At 46.0% G+C, this 14,016-nt stretch overlaps 2 protein-coding genes across 2 annotated transcripts in view; both read left to right on the top strand.

Moving 5' to 3' along the window:
• The window catches only part of DMBT1 (deleted in malignant brain tumors 1), a 57,124-nt gene that overhangs the window by 21,714 nt on the left and 21,394 nt on the right, over positions 1-14,016 (top strand). The window contains exons 19-24 of the mRNA XM_066191624.1: positions 106-419; positions 1,843-2,164; positions 3,574-3,908; positions 4,323-4,730; positions 5,659-5,970; positions 6,443-6,757. Of these exons, the coding sequence (XP_066047721.1) occupies positions 106-419; positions 1,843-2,164; positions 3,574-3,908; positions 4,323-4,730; positions 5,659-5,970; positions 6,443-6,757 (2,006 nt within the window). The remainder of the gene's footprint in view (positions 1-105; positions 420-1,842; positions 2,165-3,573; positions 3,909-4,322; positions 4,731-5,658; positions 5,971-6,442; positions 6,758-14,016) is intronic.
• On the top strand, positions 7,548-13,423 carry LOC136293710 (deleted in malignant brain tumors 1 protein-like). The gene is made up of 7 exons (XM_066190641.1): positions 7,548-7,572; positions 7,963-8,035; positions 8,308-8,516; positions 9,201-9,373; positions 10,267-10,655; positions 11,528-11,799; positions 12,507-13,423. Exons 1-7 carry the CDS (start codon positions 7,548-7,550, stop codon positions 12,677-12,679), a joined length of 1,314 nt encoding a protein of 437 aa, XP_066046738.1. The 3' UTR covers positions 12,680-13,423.

Genomic DNA, 14,016 nt, shown 5'->3' with positions numbered 1-14,016 from the left:
AGTGGTGGAGGCCTGAAATTTGTAGACTGAGGCCAAAGTCCTGGCAAGAGAAGGTGACTTTGTGTTAGAAGTTCTTGTCAAGTTTCCCTTACCTCCTTCTTTCCCAGATGCCACCATCAGCCTGGTGAACGGCAGGAACCGCTGCGAGGGTCGCGTTGAGATTTCACACTCTGGGGGCCGGGGCACCGTCTGTGACGACGGCTGGGACCTGAATGATGCCCAGGTGGTGTGCAGGCAGCTGAGATGTGGCTCTGCTCTTTCTGCAACATCAAGTGCCTCCTTTGGACAAGGCAGTGGCCACATCTACCTGGATGATGTCAGCTGTGCAGGCTGGGAGTCATCCCTCTTCCAGTGCAGACACAATGGCTGGGGCAGCCACAACTGTGGCCACAGTGAAGATGCGGGTGTCGTGTGCTCAGGTACCACTGATTTGACTGCCTGCACACTGGCACATGCTCAGGAATGATCTTAGTTCATTGGAATTCAGTGTGTGTTGGGGTGAGTGCAGGATCATGTTTTTGGTTGGTCCCAGCATGAGAGCCCATTCTGCTGACAGCCTCAGCCTCTCCATTGCCCATGTGCCAAAGTGGCAGCAACATGCTCGGCACTGGGAGAAAGCCAGTCCTGGTCCTTCATCCAACATGCCTCACCTCCCTCTTTCCTTTCCTCCCCAACAGCTGCTGCAGGCACAGCTACACCCAGCACCACCATCTTCACTCCTTTGGGTGAGTCTGAATTTCTCCTGCGTTTTCTGCCCACTGTTTTTTGCCGAAAAAATTAGTGCCTCAGAGTTTGGGGTTTAGTCTTCACCAAGGCACAGCAGAGCCTGGAAAAAGCACAGCAGAATGCAGATGAAACAGAGAGACATGGGACCCTGAAATTCAAAGGGCATTGCCAAGGCCCTGGCAATGGGAAGGCACCTGAATTTAGTCTTTGTTTTGGAATTTGGAGTGTGTTGGAGATGAATGTGGGGTCATGTTCTTGGTGGATCTCACAATGCAATACCATCATGCTGAGAATCTCAGGCTTTCCATTGCCCACGGTTCAGGGTGTAACCTGATCATTCTCCTTCATCCACCTGGACCTCATATGCTTCTTTCTCTTCCCTACAGATGAAACAATCACTGATATGCATGCCTTAATGACGTCTGATCCTTCAGGTGGGTCTGAATTTCTCCTGGGTTTTCTGGACACTGCTTTTTGTAGAAACAATTAGTTCCTCAGAGTTTGGGATTTAGTCTTCTCCAAGACAGAGCAGAGCCAGGGAAAAGCACAGCGGAATGCAGATGAAACAGAGAGAGACATGGGACCCTGAAATTCAAAGGGCATTGCAAGGCCCTGGCAAGGGAAAACACTTGAATATAGTCTTTCTTTCTTCTGGGATTTGGGGTGTGTTGGAGGTGAGTGTAGAGTTATGTTCTTGGTGGATCTCACAATGTAATACCATCATGCTGAGAAGCACAGGCTTTCCACTGCCCCCGTTTCAGGGTCTGAATCTGATCATTCTCCTTCATCCACCAGAACCTCATATGCTTCTTTCTCTTCCCTACAGATGAAACAATCACTGATATGCACGCCTTAATGACCTCTGATCCTTCAGGTGGGTCTGAATTTCTCCTGGGTTTTCTGGACACTGCATTGTGCAGAAACAATGCGTGCCTCAGAGTTTGGGGTTTGGTTTTCTCCCGGGGAGACGAGAAGCCATGAAAAGCAGTTTAACACAGCCAAGCGTGGGAGTGGTGGAGGCCGGAAATTTGTAGACTGAGGCCAAAGTCCTGGCAAGAGAAGGTGACTTTGTGTTAGAAGTTCTTGTCAAGTTTCCCTTACCTCCTTCTTTCCCAGATGCCACCATCAGCCTGGTGAACGGCAGGAACCGCTGCGAGGGTCGCGTTGAGATTTCACACTCTGGGGGCCAGGGCACCGTCTGTGACGACGGCTGGGACCTGAATGATGCCCAGGTGGTGTGCAGGCAGCTGGGATGTGGCTCTGCTCTTTCTGCAACATCAAGTGCCTCCTTTGGACAAGGCACTGGCCACATCTACCTGGATGATGTCAGCTGTACAGGGTCGGAATCATCCCTGTTCCAGTGCGGCAACAATGGCTGGGGCAACCACAACTGTGGCCACAGTGAAGATGCTGGTGTTGTGTGCTCAGGTACCACTGATTTGACTGCCTGCATACTGGCACATGCTCAGAAAGTGTCCCCTCTTGGCCGGAATCCGGCGTGTGCTGGGATTGAATGCCAGGATCATGTTTTGGTTGGTCCCAGCATGAGAGCCCATTCTGCTGACAGCCCCAGCCTCTCCATTGCCCATGTGCCAAGGTGGCAGCAACATGCTCGGCACTGGGAGAAAGCCAGTCCTGGTCCTTCATCCAACATGCCTCACCTCCCTCTTTCCTCCCCAACAGCTGCTGCAGGCTCAGCTACACCCAGCACCCCCATCTTCACTCCATTGGGTGAGTTTGAATTTCTCCAGCATTTTCTGGACACTGCTTTTTGTAGAAACATTTAGTTCCTCAGAGTTTGGGGTTTAGTCTTCACCAAGGCACAGCAGAGCCTGGAAAAAGCACAGCAGAATGCCGATGAAACACAGAGAGACATGGGACCCTGAAATTCAAAGGGCATTGCCAAGGCCCTGGCAATGGGAAGGCACCTGAATTTAGTCTTTGTTTTGGAATTTGGAGTGTGTTGGAGATGAATGTGGGGTTATGTTCTTGGTGGATCTCACAATGCAATAAAACCATGCTGAGAATCTCAGACTTTCCATTGCCCACGGTTCAGGGTCTGAATCTGATCATTCTCCTTCACCCACCAGGATCACATATGCTTCTTTCTCTTCCCTACAGATGAAACAATCACTGATATGCACGCCTTAATGACCTCTGATCCTTCAGGTGGGTCTGAATTTCTCCTGGGTTTTCTGGACACTGCTTTTTGCAGAAACAATTAGTGCCTCAGAGTTTGCGATTTAGTCTTGTCCAAGGCTGAGCAGAGCCTGGAAAAAGCACAGCAGAATGCAGATGAAACAGAGAGACATGGGACCCTGAAATTCAAAGGGCATTGTCAAGGTCCTGTCAATGGAAAGCACTTGAATGGAGTCTTTCTTTGTTCCAGGATTTGGGGTGTGTTGGAGGTGAGTGTAGAGTTATGTTCTTGGTGGATCTCACAATGCAATACCATCATGCTGAGAATCTCAGGCTTTCCATTGCCCACGGTTCAGGGTGTAACCTGATCATTCTCCTTCATCCACCTGGACCTCATATGCTTCTTTCTCTTCCCTACAGATGAAACAATCACTGATATGCACGCCTTAATGACGTCTGATCCTTCAGGTGGGTCTGAATTTCTCCTGGGTTTTCTGGACACTGCTTTGTGCAGAAACAATTAGTGCCTCAGAGTTTGGGGTTTGGTTTTCTCCCTGGGAGAGGGGAAGCCATGAAAAGCAGTTTAACACAGCCAAGAGTGGGAGTGGTGGAGGCCTGAAATTTGTAGACTGATGCCAAAGTCCTGGCAAGAGAAGGTGACTTTGTGTTAGAAGTTCTTGCCAAGTTTCCCTTACCTCTTTCTTTCCCAGATGCCACCATCAGCCTGGTGAACGGCAGGAACCGCTGCGAGGGTCGCGTTGAGATTTCACACTCTGGGGGCCAGGGCACCGTCTGTGACGACGGCTGGGACCTGAATGATGCCCAGGTGGTGTGCAGGCAGCTGGGATGTGGCTCTGCTCTTTCTGCAACATCAAGTGCCTCCTTTGGACAAGGCACTGGCCACATCTACCTGGATGATGTCAGCTGTACAGGGTCGGAATCATCCCTGTTCCAGTGCGGCAACAATGGCTGGGGCAGCCACAACTGTCAACACAGTGAAGATGCTGGTGTTGTGTGCTCAGGTACCACTGATTTGACTGCCTGCATACTGGAAAATGCTCAGAAATGATCTTAGTTTGTTGGAATTCAGTGTGTGTTGGGGTGAATACAGGATCATGTTTTTGGTTGGTCCCAGCATGAGAGCCCATTCTGCTGACAGCCTCAGCCTCTCCATTGCCCATGTGCCAAGGTGGCAGCAACATGCTCGGCACTGGGAGAAAGCCAGTCCTGGTCCTTCATCCAACATGCCTCACCTGCCTCTTTCCTTTCCTTCCCTCTCAGCTAACACTAGAACAAGCACGACTGTAGCCAGCACCACTCTCCCTGCTCTTTCAGTTCCTCTGAATTTCTCCTGGGTTTTCTGGACACTGCTTTTTGCAGAAACAATTCGTGCCTCAGAGTTTTCTAGGTTGAAAAAGGCATCCCCCTTGCAAGAGATGGAGCCTTTTTGCTCAAAGCTCCTGCCAAGTTTTCTTTATCTGTTTCTTTTCAAGGTTCCTCCACCATCAGCCTGGTGGGCGGCAGAAACCGCTGCGAGGGCCGTGTTGAGATTTCACACTTTGGGGGCCGGGGCACCGTCTGTGATGATGGCTGGGACCTGAATGATGCCCAGGTGGTGTGCAGGCAGCTGGGATGTGGTTCTGCTCTTTCTGCAACATCAAGTGCCTCCTTTGGACAAGGCAGTGGCAACATCTACCTGGATGATGTCAGCTGTGCAGGCTGGGAGTCGTCTCTCTTGCAGTGCGGCAACAATGGCTGGGGTATCCACAACTGTGGCCACCATGAAGATGCTGGTGTTGTGTGCTCAGGTACCACTGATTTGACTGCCTGCACACTGGCACACGCTCAGAAAGTGTCCCCTCTTGGCCGGAATCCGGCGTGTGCTGGGATTGAATGCCAGGTCATGTTTTGGTTGGTCCCAGCATGAGAGCCCATTCTGCTGACAGCCTCAGCCTCTCCATTGCCCATGTGCCAAGGTGGCAGCAACATGCTCGGCACTGGGAGAAAGCCAGTCCTGGTCCTTCATCCAACATGCCTCACCTCCCTCTTTCCTTTCCTCCCCAACAGCTGCTGCAGGCACAGCTACACCCGGCACCACCATCTTCACTCCTTTGGGTGAGTCTGAATTTCTCCTGCGTTTTCTGCCCACTGCTTTTTGTAGAAACAATTAGTGCCTCAGAGTTTGGGGTTTAGTCTTCACCAAGGCACAGCAGAGCCTGGAAAAAGCACAGCAGAATGCCGATGAAACACAGAGAGACATGGGACCCTGAAATTCAAAGGGCATTGCCAAGGTCCTGGCAATGGGAAGGCACCTGAATTTAGTCTTTGTTTTGGAATTTGGAGTGTGTTGGAGATGAATGTGGGGTTATGTTCTTGGTGGATCTCACAATACAATACCATCATGCTGAGAATCTCAGGCTTTCCATTGCCCACGGTTCAGGGTGTAACCTGATCATTCTCCTTCATCCACCTGGACCTCATATGCTTCTTTCTCTTCCCTACAGATGAAACAATCACTGATATGCATGCCTTAATGACGTCTGATCCTTCAGGTGGGTCCGAATTTCTCCTGGGTTTTCTGGACACTGCTTTTTGCAGAAACAAGTAGTACCTCAGAGTTTGGGGTTTGGTTTTCTCCCTGGGAGAGGAGAAGCCATGAAATTAGTTTAACAAAGCCAAGCGTGAGAGTGGTGGAGGCCGGAAATTTGTAGACTGAGGCCAAAGTCCTGGCAAGAGAAGGTGACTTTGTGTTAGAAGTTCTTGTCAAGTTTCCCTTACCTCCTTCTTTCCAAGATGCCACCATCAGCCTGGTGAACGGCAGGAACCGCTGCGAGGGTCGCGTTGAGATTTCACACTCTGGGGGCCAGGGCACCGTCTGTGACGACGGCTGGGACCTGAATGATGCCCAGGTGGTGTGCAGGCAGCTGGGATGTGGCTCTGCTCTTTCTGCAACATCAAGTGCCTCCTTTGGACAAGGCACTGGCCACATCTACCTGGATGATGTCAGCTGTACAGGGTCGGAATCATCCCTGTTCCAGTGCGGCAACAATGGCTGGGGCAACCACAACTGTGGCCACAGTGAAGATGCGGGTGTCGTGTGCTCAGGTACCACTGATTTGACTGCCTGCATACTGGCACATGCTCAGAAAGTGTCCCCTCTTGGCCGGAATCCGGCGTGTGCTGGGATTGAATGCCAGGATCATGTTTTGGTTGGTCCCAGCATGAGAGCCCATTCTGCTGACAGCCCCAGCCTCTCCATTGCCCATGTGCCAAGGTGGCAGCAACATGCTCGGCACTGGGAGAAAGCCAGTCCTGGTCCTTCATCCAACACCCCTCACCTGCCTCTTTCCTTTCCTCCCTCTCAGCTAACACTAGAACAAGCACGACTGTAGCCAGCACCACTCTCCCTGCTCTTTCAGTTCCTCTGAATTTCTCCTGGGTTTTCTGGACACTGCTTTTTGCAGAAACAATTCGTGCCTCAGAGTTTTCTAGGTTGAAAAAGGCATCCCCCTTGCAAGAGATGGAGCCTTTTTGCTCAAAGCTCCTGCCAAGTTTTCTTTATCTGTTTCTTTTCAAGGTTCCTCCACCATCAGCCTGGTGGGCGGCAGAAACCGCTGCGAGGGCCGTGTTGAGATTTCACACTTTGGGGGCCGGGGCACCGTCTGTGACGACGGCTGGGACCTGAATGATGCCCAGGTGGTGTGCAGGCAGCTGGGATGTGGTTCTGCTCTTTCTGCAACATCAAGTGCCTCCTTTGGACAAGGCAGTGGCAACATCTACCTGGATGATGTCAGCTGTGCAGGCTGGGAGTCGTCTCTCTTGCAGTGCGGCAACAATGGCTGGGGTATCCACAACTGTGGCCACCATGAAGATGCTGGTGTTGTGTGCTCAGGTACCACTGATTTGACTGCCTGCACACTGGCACACGCTCAGAAAGTGTCCCCTCTTGGCCGGAATCCGGCGTGTGCTGGGATTGAATGCAGGGTCATGTTTTTGGTTGGTCCCAGCATGAGAGCCCATTCTGCTGACAGCCCCAGCCTCTCCATTGCCCATGTGCCAAGGTGGCAGCAACATGCTCGGCACTGGGAGAAAGCCAATCATGTTCCTTCATCCAACACACCTCACCTCCCTGTTTCCTTTTTTTTCTCAACAGCTGCTGCGGGCACAGCTACACCCAGCACTACCATCTTCACTCCTTTGGGTGAGTCTGAATTTCTCCTGGGTTTTCTGCCCACTGCTTTTCGCAAAGACAATTTGTGCCTCAGAGTTTGGGGTTTGTTCTTTTCAATGGCAGGGCAAAGTCTGGGAATGAAACAGAGAGATGTGGGACCCTGAAATTCAAAGGGCATTGCCAGGGCCCTGGCAACTGCTGTTTCTGCTTGTGGTCTGTGTTAAATTGACTTTGGATGTAAAATTCCAATGAGTGCAAGATTATGTTTTTGGTTGATCCCAGGTAGTGTGAGCATCCTGCTGAGATCCCCAGGGTCTCCATTTCCCAAGTGACAGGGTGGCACCAACATCCCCAGGGGTGGTAGAAAATCTTTCCCTGCTCCCGTGTCTTCCAACGCCTCACCTGCTTCCTTTTCTTTCTCAGATACAGACACAAGCACAGCCCCTGTTACAAATCCTCCAGGTATATATGTTTATATGTTTTTTCCCCTTTCTCCAATCCACTACTCCGGATGCTCAATAACTACTGTTTTGCAGGTGCGATCTGTATCATTTGCATAGTCTAATACATTGGGAAAAATTCTTATTGGTTTTAACTCTTTATATGCGACACACTGATCTTTTGTGTTTGCGTGATTCTATTGCTGGGGGTGGAATATTAAGAATATTAATTATTAATATTAATTAATATGCTCTTGTAGCTTAACTGAGAGAAGCACAATCATCGTGTTTCTTTTGAGATTTAACCTTGTCTTGTTACAGTTTCTGTAAATAGGACATATTTTTGTTTGATCAGTAGTAAATCTCAATTAATTGCATCTAACCCTTTTTTTTTCTTCTTCTTTTTTTCAGGTCAAAAAATTATTTGTGGTGATATACTTTTTAAGCCCTCCGGAACATTTCAGAGTCCTTCTTTGAATTCCTCAGATAAAGCAGATTGTTTGTGGCAAATACATGTAACAAACAATTTCCGCATTTCGCTCACATTAGATAACATTCAGTAAGTAATTAATTTGTTGTAATTTATTAATTTACTTTTAATTTGCTGCTAATGTGACAACATTCATTATTGCCCACTTTCTGCTGGGCAACAAGAAAATTCCAAATCTCAACTGCATCCACAGTTCCTCGGCACATTTCCCATCCTGTATGTGAATGATAAATATACATGGGAAATGTGTGAGTGCAGAATCCTATTACATAGTTTGTTCAGCATTTAAACCCCAAAGTTTAGCAAATGTACTTTTTTATATATTCTCATTTCTTCTTCAGGTTGCAAGGTGCATGCCAGAATGACTATATTGAGATCTATGATGGGCCACCCAAATCTTCTCCTCTGCTTGGAAGAATTTGTTCTGGTTCTGCTCTCACGTACACTTCATCTTCAAACTTCATGTCTGTCAGGTTTTACAGTGACTCCAGATACTCCAGTGGAAGTTTTCGGGCTCAGTATCAGTCCTTTTCAGCGGACCAGAACACCAGTAACTTTCCATTCTATTTGTAATTCTGTTCTCTTGGTAATGTTTTCTTTGCTCAGAAGCTTTTACACACTGTTTTTTTTTAAGTAAATAAGTATTTGTTAACGTTGTTGAAGTAATCAGTAATAGATGGTATTCCTACTTGAATTTTGTGACTGATTATTGACTGGTCATTTTCAGAAAAGAACTACTTTTTCTTCTTTAAAAATATTCCGTTTATTTGCCTTTAGAACTTTTCTATGTTATTTTCTATATTCATATTTCTTTGTATCACATCATAATTCACGTGTATTTCTGTATCTTTCTGGACAAACTTTCACAGAGTCATAGAAATGTTGGTTAAAAGGGACTTTTGGAGGTTTCCCAGGCAAAGGATTCAAAGCAGAGCTACTGCCAACACCAGGTCAGGCCCATTAAGAACTAGCTGTTCTTAATGAACATTAAGAATCTAGCTCTGTGTCTGGAAATATTCAAAGGATGAAATATTTAAAGCTATTACTTTAGGTGACCTGTTCCAGTAGTGCCCTATTGTTTACTCATATCTAAGCCTCAAGTGTAAAAATAACTGGTTTGGCTTCTGAATTCTCTTCTCTAAATGGGGATAGTTATTGCATTTGTTGGGCTTGCAATAGGGAAACATTATCACGTACCTGAAATCAGTAATAATTCATGTTTTTTTTCCCCTAGCCCTTCTGTGCTTGCCAACCTACATGCATGCAGTGGTATCCAGACGCTATCTCCAGTCCCAGGGCTACTCAGTGAGGAGCATCAGCCTGGCAGACCCTAAATGTAGGCCAAAAATTACATCAACTGAGGTTATATTCAACATTTCATACAGCGACTGTGGTACACGCAGACAGGTTGGTGTCAAGACATTTGGGAGAGCTCTGTGCGTGGGAATGTAATAGGCATTTGGAATATTTTCATGGATTGCAAAGGGTGTTGTAGGCCACAGGCATGCAAAACACAGAAAAGGAGCATGTGTCTCTGGAGGCTGAAGTTGGTTAAATATTTTTACTTATCCTTCCCAGGGTACCTATATCCTTTCCTGCACTTATTTCAGAATGATGTTCTAGAGAACAAAAATAGAGGGGAGATGTGGTGCACCCCCACAACCAAGTAAATGTTTCCATGTTAGAAAAGAGTTTCAGTTACACCCCAGGACTTCTAAGGGAGAAGAACCAGAAACTTCTCTAGTTGTAATTAGCGCAGTGCCAGCACAAAGCCACTTGTTGGATCTTTGAAATGTACCTCAGAACCTGAAACTGTTTCTATTGGGCAGCTTGCCAAAAAACCCCTCCTTGATCCTTGTGTATCTAAGAACGAGCAAAAAGTGTCTCGGCTCTTTTTCAGGGTGTCTTAGCAGGTGCAAGGGGATTTCCTGCACCATGAACGGTTTTTGTTCTTTTGTTTTGTTTGTTATTTCCTCTTTAATTAAAACTTTTTTGCTTTTTCAAAACACCTCTGGTCAAGCTGTCTGGCTAATGATTATTAAGCCATTTCTGGGAGGTTGCTGGTTAACCCTCAGAGCTTGATACATCTTTGTGAGGCTCATAACATGCTGGCCTCATGCAGAATTGTATCAGGGAGAGTTAAGTGAACAATTCCATCCTGGAGGCTTGGGATTTTTCAGTGTGACTCCTCCTTTCTGAGCGCTAGGACCTGGCACACAGAGAAGCTCCTAATACTCACAGTATTTACAGTGAACATGACCACATGTGGTAATTTAACCCTCATTTAATGTGCCAAACAGGGCAACAACGAAACCATCACCTACTCCAATGTGATAAAAGTGCCTGCTCCTGGTAAAATCATCAAGAGGAAGAAGGACCTTCACTTGCACATCAGCTGCAAAATGCTGCAGAACACCTGGGCTCAGGTCATGTACATTGCTGACGATGTCACCGATGTCAAGGAAACCCAGTATGGCAGATACGACGTGAGCCTGATGTTCTACAACTCCTCATCTTTCCAGTGGCCAGTGCATGACTTCCCATACTATGTTGACATGGATCAGAATTTGTTCCTCCAAGCTTCTCTTCACAGCTCTGACCAAAATCTGACTTTGTTCGTGGACACGTGTGTGGCATCGCCTAATTCTAGTGATTTTAGAACACTGGTCTATGAATTGACCAAAAGTGGGTAAGAACTTTGTAAAAAATTACTTTAGAAGCTTCTCTATGTGTAGTTCTAAAAGAGCTTAATTTGTGAAGTGAGGTGATTTAGGACCAGTGTACATTGGTTGTAATTCTCTGGGCAAATGTTCTTCTAAGAAAAACTTTTTGGCAAAGCCTGAATAAAATTCAGAAGGACAACCAAATGTCATTCAGAAGTTGCAGTTGAGTATGAAGATTTCACTCAACGAGGCAGTGAGGAAATTGAGGTCTGACTTTTTTTCTGAAATAGATGTATGAAAGGGAGGGATGCCCACAGCTCTGTGTTTCTGTACATCATGAGTTTTAAAGCATCATAACTGGAATACAAAATTGTCTGCCCAAAAAGAAGAGAAATCCCTTAACATTTCCTTATTATTCTAGAAGCCTAAACCACCTTGCCTAATTTTATACCAAAGTACATTGAAGCACTAAACAGAATGTTTATTATAAAAAAAAAAAAAAGAAAAGTGTTATTAAAATTAATTTTATGCTTCCAGAGCAGAAAGGGTAACTTTCTCTTTCTGCAACAACTTTCAGGGGCCTCTTTTCAAACACTCAATGCTGTTTGCAAATGCATAACCTGAAACAGAAACCAGCAGAACCACTAGCCATTTTTCAGCTATTCATGTTTATACAGAACATGTTAAGCAATGAAATTTCTGTGCTGTGTACATTTAGTAATTTCTCTTCTTGCTAAAAGCACTTTTTTTTTAAGCCTTCTGATTTGTCTTTTTTATTTATATAAAAATGGTTTTATATTTAACCTTGAAACTTATTGCAAAGAGGGGGTGTAATAGTGCTTCTGCTCAGGTGAAGCCGTGAGTTAGCAGCTGATCTGTTGGTTTCACATCTCCCCAGGTGTGCCAGTGACACTACCTACTCCCTTTTCCCCCCTCCACGCCCCGACGTCGCTCGGTTTGGGTTTAGCGCCTTCTCCTTCGTGAGCCGGTTCCCGTCAGTTTTCCTGCGGTGTCAGCTGGCCGTGTGCAGGCTCCATGACTACTCCTCCCGCTGCTACCAGGGCTGTGAGAGCAGGTTCAGGAGGAACGCAGACTCTTCCCACAAACAGGTGGATGTTGTTGTTGGACCCGTGCGGCTTCGGGAAGCTCAGGCTGAGAACAGGAACATGGGTGAGTTTAAATACCTTTAATAACGTAAGGCTCTGTGTGTTACTGTGTGTTTGCATTTCAGTTCAGACATGAAATCCAGCTCTGAAATGTGGCTTTGCTGATTTATTGACAATTTTGCTATAATTCTTATTTTTTTAATGTATATAAAATAGTTCTATTAAATTTACATGCTCTTTTCTTCCTATCATAGTTTAGATCCATTCTTTGTTCTGCATGTATCAAATGGCAATTGATTCAGTTCTGTGGAAACTATGGGATTCTAGTTCTATGGGAAAAGGGATGAGATGTAATCAATCTCCCTGCCAGGTTTATATTAATTTCCCATAGCTGTCTGTGCCTGATTTACATGTCTGTTATTTATTTATTTATAATCAATCTCTAGGTCCTCTTGGAAATGCCATTTCTCAGTGTCCTGTAGCTGCTGTTTTCACTACCAGAAAGCAACATCTTAAGGTCTTTGAGTGTGATCATTACAGACTCCCAGTTTCTCTTTAATTTCTTGCCACAATCTTTACTTGTCTTGCATGGCCACAGAATCATTGGTGAAATAAGATGCAGTCTTCTGATCATATCCAGATTAGAGCTTTTTAACTCAAATTCTCTTTGCTGAATTATCTTTGCAATTAACTAGCTCAGGGGAAAAAAAAAGTAAGTTTCTCTCTGACTTGGTTTTTTTTGTTTGTTTTTTTTTTTTTTTTTTTGCACAGAGCTGGCCTCTGACATCCAGGCTAAAGGGGAGACTCTGAGCCCAGTTCCTGATGACAGCTCCCATATTCCTCTGGCTGTGACCACTGTGGTGCTGGCGGCTGCTGCTTTCACACTAGGAGGACTTCTTTGGAAGAAGAAACTGCAGGAGGGCATCCCATACCAGAAACTGTGAGAGGCAGCTCCAGGCATGGAGGTGGAAGGATACTTTCACCACTTTCACCAGCCATCTGCTTCGTTATTTGGGTTTGCAGTCAGTGTGAAGGGCAGCTCTTACTTGACTATTCCACCATCCAGACCATGTTTGAAGAATCAAGATTACACCTGATGTTACCATGAGATGAATTTATAAACCCATCTGATTTTAAAATCCAGTCCAAATACACCTAAGGGGTAAAGAAGGACTGATTCTTTCACCCCAGCATCCCAATAAGCATCTTCAGTGCTGGACATTTCAAAGCTTTTCTGCTGAACTCCTCATTGAGTGTCTGGCTGTGAAGACTGAAACAGGTGACTTGAGAAACAAGAACTGACTTATTTGGCCCTTGCTGATATGCAGATGAAGCTCCTGTGTAGCTCCAGAGGATACACTGGGAAGTAGTAGAAGAAAAATGTTTCTTTGCAGCAAAAAAATCTCAATAGTGAGCCACAAGCAAATATGCTCAAGGGCTCATGTGAGGAATTATTGCTGTACGGCATTCCTGACTTTGGGAGCATGGTTCTTCCCAAATTCAGATTTCTCTGAGTAAATGTAGGCCATTTATAAGATTTTGTATGGAGGATGAATAGAATCCTGTTACATAAATGTGTAATTAAAAAAGGCAGGAAAGAAAATGGTTTTTTGAGCAATACTTTTTTTTTGTGTACTTGCAAACATCCCACTTGTGTGTGTGAAATCAAGGCTAACACACTGTCAGGTTGGAGAACGTTGCTTCTGACAACATGACTTTGCCAAGCAATGATTCCTGCTCTTGCTCTCACACAAATCTATACCTGGAATGGGTGGGAGGGAGAGAATGTACCTAAGTTCCCATAAGGAAGTGTCACCTGTCTCTTATCCCCATATGAAAACAAAATTAAAAAAAAAAAAAAAAAAAAAAAAAACAATAAAAAAGGAAGAATTTGTTTGTAAGAAGCTACTTAATATAGGTGGAAAGGTCACTGGTATTGATTGAGAAATGCCCCTCTTGAGACGTTCCTGTTTTCCAGCCAGCTGTGAAAGAGGTAAGTTCATTTGGAGCTGAGCAATGTCAGATGTGCAAGGTGAGCCAAGGTGGTGACGTGTGAGGAAGGTGAGCGGTGCTCTTGGGTGACATCCTGCCCTGACAAGGAGGATAAGGGCAGCTCTGGTGGGAACCAGCCCCACAGCCTGTGCCATTTGTTCCTTCAAGCTGCCTTCTCCTCATGATTCCAGGCAAGCCTCTCATTCCTTCTCTGGTGTGAAGAAGGGATCACACAAATAGGGACTGGCACTGCACACAGAAAGTGAGAGATTTTCTCCACACTTGAGGA

Source organism: Chamaea fasciata, unplaced genomic scaffold, assembly GCF_029207755.1.
Source record: "Chamaea fasciata isolate MVZ Bird 193981 ecotype frontalis unplaced genomic scaffold, bChaFas1.0.hap1 SCAF_9, whole genome shotgun sequence".
NCBI lineage: Eukaryota > Metazoa > Chordata > Aves > Passeriformes > Sylviidae > Chamaea > Chamaea fasciata.
The sequence above is the reverse complement of the archived record's forward strand: the minus strand, read 5'-3'. Positions and strand labels throughout refer to the sequence as shown.